Source organism: Drosophila serrata, unplaced genomic scaffold (assembly GCF_035046125.1).
Source record: "Drosophila serrata isolate PLE 108 unplaced genomic scaffold, ASM3504612v1 contig_208, whole genome shotgun sequence".
In the NCBI taxonomy this organism is placed as follows: Eukaryota; Metazoa; Arthropoda; class Insecta; order Diptera; family Drosophilidae; genus Drosophila; species Drosophila serrata.
In genome coordinates, this window is record NW_028257106.1 from 140,221 (window position 1) to 159,780 (window position 19,560).

At 39.1% G+C, this 19,560-nt stretch overlaps 1 protein-coding gene across 3 annotated transcripts in view; it reads left to right on the forward strand.

Annotated features, from left to right (window-relative positions):
• Positions 1-2,371: 2,371 nt before the first annotated feature.
• Positions 2,372-19,560, forward strand: part of Stlk (Ste20-like kinase) — an 80,372-nt gene continuing 63,183 nt past the window's right edge. For all 3 annotated transcript variants that reach the window (XR_015270871.1, XR_015270870.1, XM_086829431.1), the window contains exons 1-2: positions 2,372-2,517; positions 2,575-3,184. Coding sequence is in view for 1 of the 3 variants with exons in the window: in XM_086829431.1 (XP_086685557.1) it covers positions 2,878-3,184 (307 nt within the window). In the remaining 2 variants the exon portion in view is untranslated. The remainder of the gene's footprint in view (positions 2,518-2,574; positions 3,185-19,560) is intronic.

Below are 19,560 nucleotides of genomic sequence, written 5' to 3' on the forward strand. Positions count from 1 at the left end.
CACATTCATAATAATAATAATAATATGACACATATTCATCCATTACATATTTATTTGTTTGTTTTTTTTTTCAATTATTGAGGTCATAACCCTAAAAGAAAATACATTTATTTTGTTAGAGCTTCTCTGTAAAAAATATTTGATTTTTTATTTTGTGGCAGCAAAATAAATTGATTTTCATTGGCTCCGACTCGCGATAGACCAACATACAGTTGACCATGAGTAAAACATTTCTTTCGCAGATCGATCCATACTAATTCGAAGGTTTTGCCTTGTGACTTGTTAATTGTTAATGCGAAAGATGTTTTTACCGGAAATTGAAGCCGTTTAAATGGGATTGTGATATCATTTTGGATCATCGGTATCCTCGGTATATGAGCTAGTTGACCACCTGCTGGGCATAATTTGGTTAAGAGGGCACTTCTGAATACATCAAGGTTCTGGCAAAATCATCTGCCTGGCATAAGGTGAAGAAGGCAGTCAGAGTTGTCGCTGGCGGATTCAGGACTCTTTCTTGCACATTTCTTTCTGTGAAATAGACACGTTGACCATTCTCCAAATGGACTGCCAAGTGAACTAAAGCTTCATGAATGGGGAACGAAAAAATTCGACATGCAGCCTCGTTGCTGCTTATGTATCTTCCAGCCTGGTATTGAGATATTTCATCGACAACTCGTACTGCATTGTTGTCACCATTTTCTGCCTGAACACCAAAAACTGCCATATCGCTGCCTTTATTCACGTACTTGCAGATATATTTAATCGATTTCACGGAATTGCAATATTCTACGTTGATGTGCGCTTTGTATGATTTTGACAATAGTGTTGAGTATGGAACCACCCAACGATTGTCTACCTCAATATCACCAATTCTCATTTTTAAATTTGCCGAAGTCCCTCCATCTTCAGTTGGCCGTCTCCTATACAGAGGATATCCATCGTACCCTGTTACGGTGTTGGCTGTAAATGCTCGAGGATATCGCTTGAAACACTTCCCGTCTACCATGCATGGTGAACATGGGTTGAGGGTACCACATGGGCCATGGATCATGTTCTTGATGACAACTTCATGCAAATCCGTATCAACCTCGGCCCATGGAATCTCAGCGCATATAACATCGTCGATTTCATCTGGAGTAATTTTATCATACAGCCAAATCAGTATGTGCGCATGCGGCAATCCTCTCTTCTGCCATTCTACTGAATACATCCAGCACCGCACAGATCCAAAAACTCCATGTTTCACAATAAAATCCATCAGTGACTTGAGCTTTTGTCTGAAAACACGGGCTGTGATGTCATGCCTATCCCTATACGATTGTCCAGGAAATAACAGCTGTACTATCTCGTCCCAAGCTGGATTGCATGTGAAGGTGATAAATAAGTCTGGACGGCCGTGGCAACGAACATATGCCATGGCATCTTGAGCATATTCCTGCATGTGGCGTGGACTACCTATGTATGAGGATGGCAAAATCGTGAGCTTTCCAACGTTGGTTGTATTACGGTCATTCATCACAGCATCCCGCAAATGGATATATTCCTCGGACCGAAGTTTCGTCTGATTCAATCGAAGAGGCCTGACAGTATATGCAGACCTGATGCATCCGGCCAATAACGACATTCGATTCGAGCTGTAATCATTACTTGGATTATATCTGAATGCAAGACGATTGTATTGCAGGTTTTGATCTTCTGCAAGCTGTAAACGCGCTTCAACTACCCTTGCCCTGTCGCGTTCATTATTTTGAGAGTGAATCAAATCGATTGCTGCAGAACGCGACTGCCTAACTCTCAATCGTTTTCTCTCAAGCCTATCTGCTCGTCTTTCTGCTGATTCTTCGTTGTGCATCTGCATTGCTCTCAGCCGCTCAGTCTCTCGGATGGAGGCCCGTTCTTCGTCAGTCATATTCGTAATCTTACGTCTTTTTGCTTCTGTATTGCGATTACGACGACCCAAACTCGACTTCTTGGGTGGCATGACTTCGTTTCTTACTGAACCTGAACAAAAAAATAAAATTTTTATCTCCAATTCCTTATTTCAATATGTTTTGAATGTTTGACAGGAAATGCTTTGATTCAGCTGGCTGCCTGTAGAGGGCGGTAGAAGTAAGGTAGTTTTTTGATATTTTTTTAACACCTTGGATTACGTTATCGAAATTTTAGTAAGGATGCATATTTTTTTTTTAATGAAATATAGCCTATTTCACTCAGGAATGATGTAGCTTTCCAACAGTGAAAGAATTTTTCAAATCTGCCAAGTACTTTCGGAGCCTATTCAATTCATACAAACAAACAAACAAAAAATCAAAACTTTCCTCTTTACATATATAATAGTATAGATATAGATATAGATATAAAGATTATGTTTATGTATTTTCTTCTCTTGTTATAGATCGAACCCTAGATCGCACCTATTGCGATGCCGTGGCGTTCCCGTGGCGTTCCCGTAGCTTTTTCCCACTATATCAAGCGTATATCAAATTATAGTGTTTTCGAAGGGAATTGCTAAATTTAGTGGGTTTAACATAAGCATTTTTTAGGCAACGGTCTAACAAATTTTTATATATTTAGCTTATTGGAGGTTGTTCTTGCTTCTTCAACTTTACGGGTGGTAATAACTGGGCAACACTGCGTTAGACCAAGATGAGGAATTGGAAGATAAGACTATAACAGGAACTCGACCTTACTAATCGCCGCATAATCAACATTTTGCAGTGGAGTCACCAATATTTAAATTGATAAAATTTATATGTGACAATCGGATGGGGCCATAGTATACTCCATTGTACTATTAATTATACCTTGAAATCGGTGTTATCTTGACCCTCAAAAAAGAAATGTATATGGGTAGTTGATTATAGACCACTACTCCAGATGTTCGGCAGCAATATAAACCACTATAAGTTTTTAGCAAAATTTAAAGATGGATTGTTTGGTACCGTTTACAAAGCTAGTTACAAAAATTCAAGTAGAAATGTCGTCATTGAAAAAATATTACTGGATCAGCAAATGGAAAAGTTCGATTTTATATGTAAACAAGTATTAAATATTCGCCAGTTTAAACATCGAAACATAAATACTATCATCCACTGCTTTATACATAAGGAGTATGCCTATTTGATATACCCCTATATGTGCTTTGGAAACTGTCAAGTACTTCTTGAAAATGTTTATACTTCTGGTAACTAAGTCGTTTTTTACAACCTTTTGTACATACATACATATGTACAAATGTACATACAATGGTCAAATAAAGTTTAAGTACACTCTAGTTTTGCTAGTACATTCTAGTTCAATGATAAATATATAACTGTCATAGCCTTGGAGGGTATTATAATTTTAGTCAGTAGCTTGCAACGCAGTGAAGGAGTCATCTCAGACTCTATAAAGTATATAAAATGCCAAAATGAATGTAAAACTTGAAATAATATGTATAGGTAAATGAGCAGCAGAATTTAGGCAGGCATTACTTTGTTTTTTAACATAAATACATATATATAAATTATATTAATATATTATATTTATTCCTAGTCTTCCATTTTACTCAACCTTTAACGATCTTCCTATTGCAGCTATGTACATATGTACATATATAGTTTAGAAATAGTTTTCATATATTTAAAAACGAAACTCTAATCTCTCTACATTTGTGAGTATACGAAAATATTTAAAAAAAGCAAAGTAATAAATTTTTGTTGCTTGACGTCGCTACATCCTATATATGAACTAACACTTGATACCATTATTCAGGGTATTCAATTGAAGCCGGAAATTCGGAACGCAGTGGAAGTCATATCCGACCCTATAAAGTATTTTATTTTTTCTTGATAACTCAAAAGCTTCGATATAGCCATGCCCGGCGGCCCGACTCTACGCAAACTAGTCTTTAAGTTTTTAAGCTATCTATAATATTCTATTTGCTCTATTTAACTAAATAAGTCTGAAAGGCACGGATCGAATGACTTTCATTTCATTTAAGGGAAGATATAGTCATTTTGTATTATTTTAAAATTTGTGTTTTAGTTTAATGAAAATCTGACTATATATCATATAGTTGCCATAGAAGCAATCGGAAAATCGAAGTTCGGTTTAAAATGCATGCAAATTGGAAAATATATATATTGTAAATATATATATTGTAAATATATATTTGGATATAATATATATTTACAAATCTGCTTAGAAACGATCGGTAAATGAAGAGTAAAAGACATAGTTTTAATATAACCTCCTCCACTTTTAACGTTTGAAGCTTAAATTTGTAAGACCCAATGTCTTATATTGTTTCATCTACACTTTAGATCCATCCAAACCAAAAAAGTTACCTTTTAACTTATCACTTGAGATAACATTACCTCATATTTGATAATTTATTGAATTTCAGTGTCTTTTTATTTACAATAAGAATCAAAGTCTTCCCACTCTGTGTTTCTTTTTTACCCCAAAATTAACTTTTGTTTCTGAGCTTAGGAGTAGTTTGGATTGGCTTTGATTCAACGCAGGGTCTTGCATTCGTCCCTCTCAGTCAATATTTTAGTCGACCTTGCCTTTATTTCCAGAGGTCCAAAATTGATTATAGCACTCTGACCAATGACATGCCAATAACAAGATCTTTTCTTCCTTCCAAGTGAAATATGGCTTCCTCGACCTAACTCAACATTTTACTACAGGTACATATATCAAATAAAATAACCTTCAAATGCATAAAAAACAACGACACCACAGGTAGACCGTTACCATTACCGATAGATTTGCAAAAAAACTTCCTTAGAAAAAATGAAATGGTTAACGTCCGTCAACTTTCTTGACGTTCTTCCTGGTCTCATATTGCGCTTTCCTAAAATATGAAATTTAAGTTGAAGTTACGAAAGGTAATACTATATTTAATATATTAGAAGTACAGTATATAAAGTGTAATATTTAATATTAAATAAGTAAAAATTTAATAATTCAGATGTAATATTTATATATATATATATATATATATATAATAATTCGAATGAGCAATTTCCTTACATCGAAATAAGACAAGGGCACGTTTGTGCCTTTTGAGTTCCGTTTCTCGACGGTTTTATTCAAAGTTTTTATTACAAGTCTTAGCCTATGTATCTTTATGTTTATATAAAAAGAGAGAACCGCATGCATTCACATGTGTACGAGCGATAAGCGGTCAGCGTGGGAACGCTGACTTAGCATTGTTTATAAGTGGCGGTCATATTTCACGCTCATTTGAATTGGGTTTGTTTGTTCAGCGCTGGTATGTTGCTGCTATGTTTATACCAAGTTCTTGGTACAGTGCGCTCTCAAGTCTTAAGTAAAGTTATTTTAGATGTATATACATTTTTTGTATCTATTTCTATATTTATAATTAATTGTATTAATATTATTTTTATTTAATACCATAATTTTTTTCACTTATTTTTGTCGTAATTAACTTTTTGTTTCTGCTTATGAGATTTCAACATTAATCTGGCTCTCTTAAAAGCTTGTTCTAGTTTACACTTTGATTTCTTAGCATAATCTTCTATATTATATAATGGGTTAATTTTATCTATGCTATTGAATGAAATGTTTAGCTAAATTTGAGTTTTTACTTAAAACTAACTCATATGGACAATAGTCATGTGCCATAGAGGGTGTTGTGTTAAAGCAATACACGAAGTAATTAAGCCATACATCCCAATCTGTTTTATCAACTATTGTATTTTGTTAAATCGCAGATTAATGTTACTGCATATTCATTTCCTAGTTCTTATTTTGGTAGTGGACCGATCGTATCCACAATTACCCTGTCGAAAGCCATGTGTGGCGTTTCTGTTATGGTTAATGGTGTCTTAGTGTTTTTGGTTGTCTTGGCTTTTTGGCATTTTGTGCACTTCTTTATATATGCTGACACATCTCTGGTCATATTTTTCCAATAATAATGCCTCTTTATTATACCCTTGCAGGGTATTATAATTTCAGTCAGAAGTTTGCAACGCAGTGAAGGAGGCATCTCCGACCATATAAAGTATATATATTCTTGATCAGGATCAACAGCCGAGTCGATCTAGCCATGTCCGTCTATCCGTCTGTCCGTTTCTACGCAAACTAGTCTCTCAGTTTTAAAGCTATCTAAATTAAACTTTGTAGTTAGCCTTCTATATGCTCTCGATCGTATATATGTCGGAACGGGCCGGATTGGACGACTATATCATATAGCTGCCATTGGAATGATCGGAAAATTTTTACAAACAAAATTTGTGTAAAATTTTATGCAAATCGGACTGCTATATTATATAGCTCCTATAGGAACGATCGAGAAATTAATACAAATAAAAATTATAACTTGTTCAGTTTTCAACAGATTTTTATCAAATGTGAGGTATAGCCATTTTATATTAGTCTTAAATTTTGTGTCACATAATCATATAATCTTTCATCTTTCCAAGTGAATGGACGTGTTTTTTTCTTGCGCTCTTGTTTTGTGTTAAAGTTTGAATCTAACCACCGGGGTTAACTTAAATTTTCTAATTTGTGTTTATAACTCCCCGTTCACTTCGCGTGTACATGCAGCCAGTCTTATTTGTGTATATAATTGGTTTTATTTTCCAATTTAGTTGTGCTGCTAGTGCTAGCTTTTGCATATTTTGCATTCCTTTTTGTGCCTTCTTCGTCTAGCTTTTGTTTGCGCCGTCGCAACAGCTAAACGTTTTTGCAATCTCCCACGCTCTCCCACTCTCTCGCTTTAGCTGTGCCGCTGCACTTCTTATCATATCTGATCTCATACGCTCCCCCTCTCTCGCTCTCGCTGTGACTCTTCACTTCTTTCTTCATAGCTCTGTTGTTATTTTTGCAAATTACAAGTACAGTGGTAAGTCCATATAATGTCCGGAAATATTGTCTGTTTTATCAAAACCTGCAAAAAGGCAATTGCTGCAGGTGACCTTACAATCGGCTGCTGGCTGTGCGACAACGTCATGCACGCCAAGTATATTGGAGTTGCAGCTCGGACGGTGGACGATGTAAAAAAAACATCGGCCTGCGTTACTGTTGTGAGGCCTGTCGCGATGTAGAAAGGGAGATGATCTCTTTCATGCGGCAAACCAAAAGCGGTTTTAAGGGCATTTTAACGAGTTTTCGTGAAACTCTTGATATGTTCTTGGTGCTGGATACCCAATTTAATAGCCTTACGCTATTAAATGTGTCTCCTAGGCGCAAAAAAAATGCTATTGGTGGGCAGCAGGTAGACGGACCCCAACCACCTGCAACGGGCCTCCGCATTAATTCCAGGAGTGCTGAGATCGAGCGCTAGAAAAGATTCGGTACCCGAATGTGCAGCGGGAGTGGCCGTACCGCCGGTGTTTTCTGTTTTGTCCCATGGGGGGTCGCAAATATTGACCACTCAAAGTCCCGTGCTTAACGATATATCTGCCCAGGGTGTTAGGCCCGACATACCGGCCGACAATGGCACCGCAGATAACCAATCTGCCTTGCCAAAAGCCCTTATAGCGGTTCCCCCGACGAGACATATTTTTGTCTCGCAGCTCTCCCCTGATCAAACATCGGAAGATGTTCTCGCCTTTATACAAGGAAAAACCAGAGCCGAAAAATTAAGATAAAGGTGGAAAAGTTTAAATTTTCTTACGAAAGGGACATTTCATCTTTCAAAATAAATGTCCCTAACGAGCTCTTTAACAATATTTGCTCTCCCAACTTCTGGTCAGAGTACATCGTTGTTAAGGAGTTCGAGGTAAAGAAAAAGAAAAAGCGGCCTGTAGGAATAACTCTTCCCAGGCCTGATCATACCACTGCGCCTTCAACGTCTTCCAATCTAAAAAAGAAAACTAAACTACTTTTTAGGTATTTCCTATCAGAATGCAAGAGGCTTACGTAGTAAGCTTCCTAACTTGTACTCTGATAGCCTTTCGTTTGCATCTCAGGTTATTGTACTCACGGAAACCTGTTTAAAGCCGGAGATTCTGAGCTTCGAAGTTTTTCCAGCTGTGTTCATAGTATATCGGCTAGATCGCCCTATCAGACGCGGGGGTGGAGTTCTTATAGCGGTGGACTCCTCACTCACGTCAGAATTATTAACCTTCGTGGAATGCAATGATGTTTAATTACTCTGTGTGAAGCTATCTATCAAAGGTAGCTCCATTTTTATTACCTGTTCCTACATACCTCCACTGTCGTACTTCCTATTTATTGGAATCACCTTTCCGCTATTCAGATGGTTTCCAGTAAACTTTTGGATAGAGACCAGTTGGTAGTCCTAGGAGATTTTAATATTCCTTGTGATATTTGGTGCTCAAATAATTCCACCAATACTCTCCATACACCTACACAACATTACTTTATCGCTGGCTTGTTTGACATTTCGCTGTATCAAGTCAACCATGTTCGAAATTCCTTACAGCGCTTGATTGATCTTTGCTTCGTCTCTGATCCTGCGAGAGTAAGTTTAGCCAGGGTGGGGCCTCTGACGCAGCCCGAAGATCCTTAATATCCAGCTTTCGATGTGACTCTTGATATTGGGTGTGACGTACAGAATATTTCTGACCGTCCAGCCAATTAAGTCCTATGTTTTCGCAATGTTTTCTGTCAGACAGATGTAATCTTTACTGATTTCAGTAAAGCATTTGACTCTGTTAACCATTCTCTCCTCGTTAGAAAACTCGATTCAATGGTTTTTCCAAGTGATCTTCTTAATTAGTTATTTGAATGGAAGGACACAAAAGGTCCTCTTTAAGAACAATTTATCCAATGTTCTAAGGGTTACATCTGGCGTCCCTCAAGGAAGCCATTTGTGACCCTTATTGTTTACATTATTTATAAATGACCTGCCCAAAGTCTTGACTAACTCCAGAGTGCTTATGTCCGCGGATGACGTCAAGCTTTGCGTGCAATACAATGACGTTGCCTGCCAGTCGAATTTACAAACAGATCTTAATAATTTTCAAACTTGGTGCCGTGTAGACTTATTAAACTTAAATGGCTCGAAATGCAAGCTAATGACATTCTCTCGTGTCGTTCCTATGCTTGCTACTTACACGCTGAACTGCTTCTCTTTGGAAAGAATTAATTCTGTTGACGATTTGGGCGTCCGCTTGGACCCAAAACTTGACTTTATTGATCATATTTCGTCTATGGTGAATAGAGCCAGGGATGTGCTTGGATTTATTAAACGATGGTCCAAGGAATCCAATGACCCCTATGTCACTAAATCCTTATATACCTCTTTAGTTCGTCCTATCTTAGAATATGGATGCTGTGTTTGGAGCCCTCAGTACGGCGTCCATAGTAAGCGCATGGAGTCGGTTCAAAAGAACTTTTTACTTTTCGCTCTACGCGGTTTAAATTGGGATGCAAACCAAAGATTACCTTTCTACTCTAGTAGACTCCTATTAATAAACTTGCCGTCCTTAGCCAATCGTAGAACGATGCTAGGGATAACCTTTATTTTTAACCTTATACATGGTGATGTGAAAAGTGCTGACTTGTTGAGTCAGCTTAATTTCCATGTACCATGTAGAACTACTAGATCCTATATCCCATTAGTGTTGCGCCACTGTAGAACCTTTTTTGAACTGCATGAACCTTTTAGAGTGTTATATGCAAATTATAATGATTTGTACACACTAATCTCTAACATAGATACCCTTCCCATATTAAAATCTTTAATACTAACACACTTAGTAAACATGCATCCTAACAATCTGGCAGCACGCCGGTAGTCAATTTCCTCGTATTCTGTCCTATATTTTCCATCGCGCCTACTAACATACGGGCCACTTGAATGTACTGACCTTAGTGCATCAACGTCCATATATATTCTCACTCGTATATATGTCGGAACGGGCCGGATCGGACGACTATATCATATAGCTGCCATAGGAATGATCGGAAAATTTTTACAAGAAAAATTATTACATTTTTAGTTTTCAACAGAATTTGATCAAATTTGAGATATAGCCATTTCATATTATTCTACAATTTTGTGTAAAGTTATATGCAAATCGAACTAATATATCATATACTTAGCTGCAATAGAAACGTTCGAGAAATTAATATCATTAAAAGTTATAACTTTCTCAGTTTTCAACAGATTGTTGTCGAACTCAAGTTATATCCATTTCATATTATTCTACAATTTTCTGTAAAATTTTATGAAAATCGGACTACTTCATCAAATATCTCCCATAGGAACGATCTAGAAATTAATACAATTAAAAATTATAACTTTTTCAGTTTTCAACAGAATTTGATCAAATTCAATTCATATTACTTTACAATTTTATGAAAAATGAATACAGTTAAAAATTATAACATTTTCAGTTTTCAACACAATGTAATATACTTTGAGATATAGCCATTTTATATTACACTTAAATTTTGTGTAAAATTTTATGAAAATCGCACTACTAGAGCTATATAATACTCCCATAGGAACGATCGAGAAATTAATAAATACAATTAAAAATGATAACTTTTCAGTTTTCAACAGAATTTTATCAAAGTTGAGATATAGCCATATTATATTAGTTTAAAATTTTGTGTCAATTTTAACGAAAACCGGACGATTATATCATATAGGTGCCATACAAACGATCGCTAGATGGAGAGGAAAAAAGTAAAACCGGTAAATGTAAAACTGAAAATATAATATGTATAGGTGAATGAAATGAAAGCAGGTATTATTTCATTGCTTTTTAACATAAATATATAAATTAATAAGATATGATCCGACGAGAATTTGCCGTAGGCAAGATCCACTTCGACACGGATTATTCTTGGTGTTGTAGAGTTGGGGCAACAGGCCCTTTAGTTTCTTCTAGCCGTAGATTTCCCAATGATGAATTAGGAAGATTATGGTGAGAGGGTGACTGCCCTCCTTTTACCCGCTGGCCTAGGGACTCAGACAGGTGATGAATAATAAAGTTTAACGACAATTAGTCGGAGTTAAGTTTATGAGCAGTGGCTCTTTATTCAATGAATGTCAAATCAGAACTGAACTTAAGAACTAACAAAAGCGGGACTCATAGCGGCCACTCCAATGGGCAGTGTTTGCCGGCTATGCACGAGCTTCCGGCCAGATGCTGGGTCAGCAATTTGGCCGGAGCGAGCTTTCGGACGATCGGTCATTGCCGTCGCCCGGTTAACTTAGTTAACTACTCCCCCCTCAAGATTAAGGCCGCCCTCGGCCGACCCTATTTGGGCAATCACCTTTATTTATTTATAAGTAAGGCCGATACAAATCAACGCGCAGCAAACTGCTCCCCCGACTAGCACTATCTGGTGCGAGCGTTAGTTGTTGACCTCTTCCCCAAATCTCTTGATATGCTCCAGGTTACGTTCACTCAAGCGGTGAAGGTATGGGAGGCTAAGTATATTGTGCTCCAGAGAAATGTTCAGGGAAGGCGAGCTGGCTACTCCTGGTGCCCTCTACTGGGCCATATCATGATTGATATATCGGGTTTCATTAACCGTGGCACTCTCGGTGAAGGTGATAAGGTGTGTTCCTTGCAAGTGGACGTAGGTGCCATTGTCCACACTCACACGAGCCGGGCGATCGTTTATGATGAGGATTCCCTCGTCCACATAGGTGATGGGATGCAGATCGCTATGCTGGATATCGCAGTGCGCAATCTCTCCCGCGTGGAGTTCCTGGGCGCAAGATCTTCTCAGCGCCAGTTGACAAAATGTGACCCCTGATGACACGGAGCAATTTTTTACTGCGTGGATTTCTCCGTCGCAATCCGCTAGAACCTTGTCCTCCAGTCTGAGCATTGTGTCGTGATGCGACACGGGAAAAATTGTAATTTTGATGCAAGCTGACTTAATTTTAGGAAACTTAATAATGAAATGAATAATGTTAGTGGATTGTAAGACTTTAACGGACGCAACGGACAATATATCTTTGATGGGGGTATCTGTGGGCTCCTCTATCCACATACTTTCTAGGTCTGCATGATCTAGGCGAGCGCTATTGCAAGCAATAAATTTTGCAGCTCCATTGTAATCATCCTATTCCGAGACAATAGGTGTCCTGAATCAATTTGGGATTCTTTAGCCGACCTCAGAATTTGATTGACAGTGATAGTAATGTTATTTATTTGTTGCTGTACTTTACTGTTAATATTGACCTGTCTATTGTTAGCATTAATGAGTTGGAATTCTGTTAGTCTGATTTTTTCAAAATCCTCCGCGTCTGGCATTCCCGCCACTACCTTTAACGCCGCTCCCAAGAAGTCTAAACTCCTAGCTACTCTGTGGTGGATGCTCAGTGACTCGAGCAGGTCACGCAAGTGAGCGACATCTACGCTCAAAAGTTTCTGCATGTGCGACTGGGGAAACATGTGAATCATGTCATTAGTCTCTTCCACCACGCGCCTGTATTCTGAGAGATTTGCCGTGTGTCTCAAGAATGCAAATTCTTCCCATATTAATATTGGACCATCAGTGCTGGGAATGTATTTGGCCTGCGAGTAGTCGGTGACGTGTGCCGATTTTAGGGTCAAAACAGGAATAACAGAGGTATAGGAGCGAACCTGTAATTTTCGGATTTATTGTAGTGTTTTGCAAAATTCAAGAAGCCCACCACCAAACATATAAAAATAAAGCACAGAAAAGCTTAAGTAAAAATAATGATAATGACAAATAAAAAATAAAAATAAAAAACTTATGCCAAGTGGCTAGGAATAAAAAATATGAAAAAAGGTGGTAAAAAATTATAAGACGAATCAAGTCAACATGACCATGCTTCGTCTACCTAAGGTTGTCCTTGTGGACCACCCTCCCCTTAATGAGGACTGTGGTCCCCATGTCTGCTTCCACAACTTTCTCTTCACACAATGGAGAGAGTTTGTTGCCTAGTCGCCTGTTGGATTTTACTAGGACTTTTTCGCCAACTTCGAACACCCTGTTTTGTCGGGAAGCATTTTCCCTATCCTGAGCTTATCTTGGGCGATCCTAATCTTATCCTGAACCTCATACAGTGGTTCTTCTGACTGTGTTTGAATCACGTCAGCTGGCCTCTTGTCGATGACCGATTGGATAGATTTATTGTACCTGGCTGTGGCCAGTAAGATCAGCTCGACGGTGTTACTGATGCCTTTATCAATTTTAAGGCATCTGGCGAGCTCCACCAGAGTGCTGTGGAAGCGCTCCACTTGTCCGTTTGAGACACTGTGGAGGGCGGTGCGTTTGAAACGCTAACGCCGAAATGGTTTTCCAGCATGGTCAAAATAGTGTGCGAGTTTAACGATGGTTCGTTGTCGCAATATATGACCTTGGCTCTAGGGAAAACATTCATCAGCAGTAGTAATGCCGGTTTCAGGTCCTCTATGGTTCTAGAGGGAATTGGTTGGACCATGGCAAATTTCGAGAATTTGTCAATGCACGTGAGGAAATATTTCTTGTCCGTGGAGAAAATGTCTATGTGTAGCATTTCTCCTACATGAGATGGGAGCGATGTTTCTCAAAGCTCATGCTTTTTGGGGTGCCTGTCATATTTCGCCCTAGCGCATGTCCTACAATTAGCGACTCGGACACCAAAATAGAAGTGGACAAATTTGGGGAGAAAGTCCTGATATAGCAGGCAATTTGCACATGTGGCCTAAAAACCAGCCCATTTTTCACAAATGGCACAATAAACGCAGAGGTTTACCAAAAAGAGTGCATTAAAAAACGTTTAATACCGTTTTATAGAAAGCACAACGTGTCGACAATATTTTGGCCAGACTTAGCGTCAGCGCACTATGCCCGGTCAACATTAGCGCTCCTTGAGGCGGAGAACATCAAGTTTGTTTCAAAAGAGGAGAACCCACCAAATTGCCCAGAGCTGCGTCCCATTGAGAGATATTGGGCCATCGTTAAGCGAAATTTAATAAAAAATGGTAGTCTCTCCCAAAATAACAAAGAAATGAAAAAAAAATGGATGCGTGCAGCCGGCAAGGTCACCAAGGAGGGTGTGCAGCGAGGAGTTAAGCGAAAAATTCGCTTAAAAATAAGAAGTTAATTTTTTTAAAATTCTGTTTATAAAAATTGAAAGTTTATGTTTTGCTATAAAAAGAACAAAAAGAAAAATTGAAATCGAATCAAAAACATGAAAGTTATAGTAGAAAGAAAGTGTGCAGTTTCTTTTCGGTACATTCCTTAGATCCTATATCCCATTAGTATTGCCTCCTTTGAACTGCATGAACCTTTTAGAGTGCTATGTGCAAATTATAATGATTTGTACACACTAATCTCTAACGTAGATACCCTTCCCAAATTAAAATCTTTAATACTAACACTTAGTAAGCATGCAAGCTAACAATCTGGCAGCACGCCGGTAGTCAATTTTCCTCGTATTCTGTCCTATATTTTCCATCGCGCCTACTAACACCTAACCCAAAAAGGCACGTGCCACTTGTATGTACTGACCTTAGTGCATCAACGTCCAAGTGTATGTCGGAACGGGTCGGATCGGACGACTATATCATATAGCTGCCATAGGAATGATCGGAAAATTTTTACAAGAAAAATTATTACATTTTTAGTTTTCAACAGAATTTGATCAAATTTGAAATATAGCCATTTCATATTATTCTACAATTTTGTGTAAAGTTATATGCAAATCGAACTAATATATCATATACTTAGCTGCAATAGAAACGTTCGAGAAATTAATATCATTAAAAGTTATAACTTTCTCAGTTTTCAACAGATTGTTGTCGAACTCAAGTTATATCCATTTCATATTATTCTACAATTTTCTGTAAAATTTTATGAAAATCGGACTACTTCATCAAATATCTCCCATAGGAACGATCTAGAAATTAATACAATTAAAAATTATAACTTTTTCAGTTTTCAACAGAATTTGATCAAATTCAATTCATATTACTTTACAATTTTATGAAAAATGAATACAGTTAAAAATTATAACATTTTCAGTTTTCAACACAATGTAATATACTTTGAGATATAGCCATTTTATATTACACTTAAATTTTGTGTAAAATTTTATGAAAATCGCACTACTATATTATATAGCTCCCATAGGAACGATCGAGAAATTAATAAATACAATTAAAAATGATAACTTTTCAGTTTTCAACAGAATTTTATCAAAGTTGAGATATAGCCATATTATATTAGTTTAAAATTTTGTGTCAATTTTAACGAAAACCGGACGATTATATCATATAGGTGCCATACAAACGATCGCTAGATGGAGAGGAAAAAAGTAAAACCGGTAAATGTAAAACTAAAAATATAATATGTATAGGTGAATGAAATGAAAGCAGGTATTATTTCATTGCTTTTTAACATAAATATATAAATTAATAAGATATGATCCGACGAGAATTTGCCGTAGGCAAGATCCACTTCGACACGGATTATTCTTGGTGTTGTAGAGTTGGGGCAACAGGCCCTTTAGTTTCTTCTAGCCGTAGATTTCCCAATGATGAATTAGGAAGATTATGGTGAGAGGGTGACTACCCTCCTTTTACCCGCTGGCCTAGGGACTCAGACAGGTGATGAATAATAAAGTTTAACGACAATTAGTCGGAGTTAAGTTTATGAGCAGTGGCTCTTTATTCAATGAATGTCAAATCAGAACTGAACTTAAGAACTAACAAAAGCGGGACTCATAGCGGCCACTCCAATGGGCAGTGTTTGCCGGCTATGCACGAGCTTCCGGCCAGATGCTGGGTCAGCAATTTGGCCGGAGCGAGCTTTCGGACGATCGGTCATTGCCGTCGCCCGGTTAACTTAGTTAACTACTCCCCCCTCAAGATTAAGGCCGCCCTCGGCCGACCCTATTTGGGCAATCACCTTTATTTATTTATAAGTAAGGCCGATACAAATCAACGCGCAGCAAACTGCTCCCCCGACTAGCACTATCTGGTGCGAGCGTTAGTTGTTGACCTCTTCCCCAAATCTCTTGATATGCTCCAGGTTACGTTCACTCAAGCGGTGAAGGTATGGGAGGCTAAGTATATTGTGCTCCAGAGAAATGTTCAGGGAAGGCGAGCTGGCTACTCCTGGTGCCCTCTACTGGGCCATATCATGATTGATATATCGGGTTTCATTAACCGTGGCACTCTCGGTGAAGGTGATAAGGTGTGTTCCTTGCAAGTGGACGTAGGTGCCATTGTCCACACTCACACGAGCCGGGCGATCGTTTATGATGAGGATTCCCTCGTCCACATAGGTGATGGGATGCAGATCGCTATGCTGGATATCGCAGTGCGCAATCCCTCCCGCGTGGAGTTCCTGGGCGCAAGATCTTCTCAGCGCCAGTTGACAAAATGTGACCCCTGATGACACGGAGCAATTTTTTACTGTGTGGATTTCTCCGTCGCAATCCGCTAGAACCTTGTCCTCCAGTCTGAGCATTGTGTCGTGATGCGACACGGGAAAAATTGTAATTTTGATGCAAGCTGACTTAATTTTAGGAAACTTAATAATGAAATGAATAATGTTAGTGGATTGTAAGACTTTAACGGACGCAACGGACAATATATCTTTGATGGGGGTATCTGTGGGCTCCTCTATCCACATACTTTCTAGGTCTGCATGATCTAGGCGAGCGCTATTGCAAGCAATAAATTTTGCAGCTCCATTGTAATCATCCTATTCCGAGACAATAGGTGTCCTGAATCAATTTGGGATTCTTTAGCCGACCTCAGAATTTGATTGACAGTGATAGTAATGTTATTTATTTGTTCCTGTACTTTACTGTTAATATTGACCTGTCTATTGTTAGCATTAATGAGTTGGAATTCTGTTAGTCTGATTTTTTCAAAATCCTCCGCGTCTGGCATTCCCGCCACTACCTTTAACGCCGCTCCCAAGAAGTCTAAACTCCTAGCTACTCTGTGGTGGATGCTCAGTGACTCGAGCAGGTCACGCAAGTGAGCGACATCTACGCTCAAAAGTTTCTGCATGTGCGACTGGGGAAACATGTGAATCATGTCATTAGTCTCTTCCACCACGCGCCTGTATTCTGAGAGATTTGCCGTGTGTCTCAAGAATGCAAATTCTTCCCATATTAATAATCGACCATCAATGCTGGGAATGTATTTGGCCTGCGAGTAGTCGGTGACGTGTGCCGATTTTAGGGTCAAAACAGGAATAACAGAGGTATAGGAGCGAACCTGTAATTTTCGGATTTATTGTAGTGTTTTGCAAAATTCAAGAAGCCCACCACCAAACATATAAAAATAAAGCACAGAAAAGCTTAAGTAAAAATAATGATAATGACAAATAAAAAATAAAAATAAAAAACTTATGCCAAGTGGCTAGGAATAAAAAATATGAAAAAAGGTGGTAAAAAATTATAAGACGAATCAAGTCAACATGACCATGCTTCGTCTACCTAAGGTTGTCCTTGTGGACCACCCTCCCCTTAATGAGGACTGTGGTCCCCATGTCTGCTTCCACAACTTTCTCTTCACACAATGGAGAGAGTTTGTTGCCTAGTCGCCTGTTGGATTTTACTAGGACTTTTTCGCCAACTTCGAACACCCTGTTTTGTCGGGAAGCATTTTCCCTATCCTGAGCTTATCTTGGGCGATCCTAATCTTATCCTGAACCTCATACAGTGGTTCTTCTGACTGTGTTTGAATCACGTCAGCTGGCCTCTTGTCGATGACCGAATGGATAGATTTATTGTACCTGGCTGTGGCCAGTAAGATCAGCTCGACGGTGTTACTGATGCCTTTATCAATTTTAAGGCATCTGGCGAGCTCCACCAGAGTGCTGTGGAAGCGCTCCACTTGTCCGTTTGAGACACTGTGGAGGGCGGTGCGTTTGAAACGCTAACGCCGAAATGGTTTTCCAGCATGGTCAAAATGGTGTGCGAGTTTAACGATGGTTCGTTGTCGCAATATATGACCTTGGCTCTAGGGAAAACATTCATCAGCAGTAGTAATGCCGGTTTCAGGTCCTCTATGGTTCTAGAGGGAATTGGTTGGACCATGGCAAATTTCGAGAATTTGTCAATGCACGTGAGGAAATATTTCTTGTCCGTGGAGAAAATGTCTATGTGTAGCATTTCTCCTACATGAGATGGGAGCGATGTTTCTCAAAGCTCATGCTTTTTGGGGTGCCTGTCATATTTCGCCCTAGCGCATGTCCTACAATTAGCGACGATTTCGCTCGCTAGCTTTGCCATTTTTGGGAAGTAGTATTCTGAGAGTACCTGCTTCACATTTTCCTGGGCCGATCTGTGAGCCCTGTTGTGCTCAACGGTGAGGACTTCTCGCCTCTCAGCGACTGCAAAAATATCCGTCACGCGGTTTTTGCAGTGCCAAAACTTGGTGGCCGGGAATTGCCGAACCAATACGTCCTGTATCATTGCTAGCGTATGCAAATCACAATGAATGGCGTTTACGCCTTTAGGAACAATAATATCCGCGAGCTCTTCGAGCAATGACTCTTTGCAAGTGAAGTCGATGCTATGTCGTCTCTTGTTTCCAAAGAGTACGAAGCTGCGTTTCGACGGAAAGCGTGCCTCCACCACCAGAGTTATCTGGTTTTGAAAGCAATTCAGGGGCTTATTCGTAGTTTCAATTATGTGGGTGAGCGACAGCTCACTGTGAATTGTGGCTGCGCTGGAAAAAGCTTCATCCTCTCCCAGAACGTTAAGTTGCTGTCTTGAGAGGGCATCCGCAACGAGGTTTTCTTTGCCGGGCTTGTAAAACATTTTGGCGCCGGACTCGTCGATGCGGGCTTTCCATCGTTTGATTTTCGCATTCGGATTGGATTACGATACTGCGAATGTCAACGGTTGGTACTCAGTATAGATATTTATATCTCTTACTGCATATAAATAATGGCGTAATTTGGCCAGTGCACAAACTATGGCTAACAGTTCACGCTCGTTAGTAGCGTAGTTAACCTCTCGGTCCTTTAGGGTCCTAGATATCATAGTAATGGGTCTTCCCTCTTGGGAAAGTACCGAGCCAATGCCAAATGCCGAGGCATCCGTCGTTAGATCGAAGGCCTACTTGTAGTCGGGATAGCTGAGGATGACATCCTCTGAAGCCAGAATGTTACGCAACTTATGGAAAGCAAGCCGTTGCTGCTTGCTAAATTGCACCTGGATATTTTTGGATCTGTGCCTACTGACACTTCCATGCTCCCCTTTAAGAATTTCCGATATAGGCCTAGCTATTGATGCACAATCTTTGATGAAGCATCGGTAATAACTGGCCAGGCCAAGGAACGATCTCACCTCGAAAACATTTTTGGGTTCGGGGAATTCCTGTATGGCCTTGGTTTTTTTTGGGTCAGTTGTGGCACCTTTATTAGTGACAATAAATCCCAAAAAACTAACGCTCTTTTTAAAGAAACGCGATTTTTGTGCTGACACCCTCATGTTGGCGTCGTGCAGGCTCTTAAGAACCCAATCCACATGCCGTATGTGGGCGTTTTCGTCTTCTGAGAAAACGATGACATCATCGACATAGACATAGCAAAATTTGCCAATCTACTCTCGCAGTATGTCGTCGATGGTTCTTTGGAAGATGCTGGCAGCATTCTTCAACCCAAATGGAAGCCGGCGAAATTCGTATTTTCCTC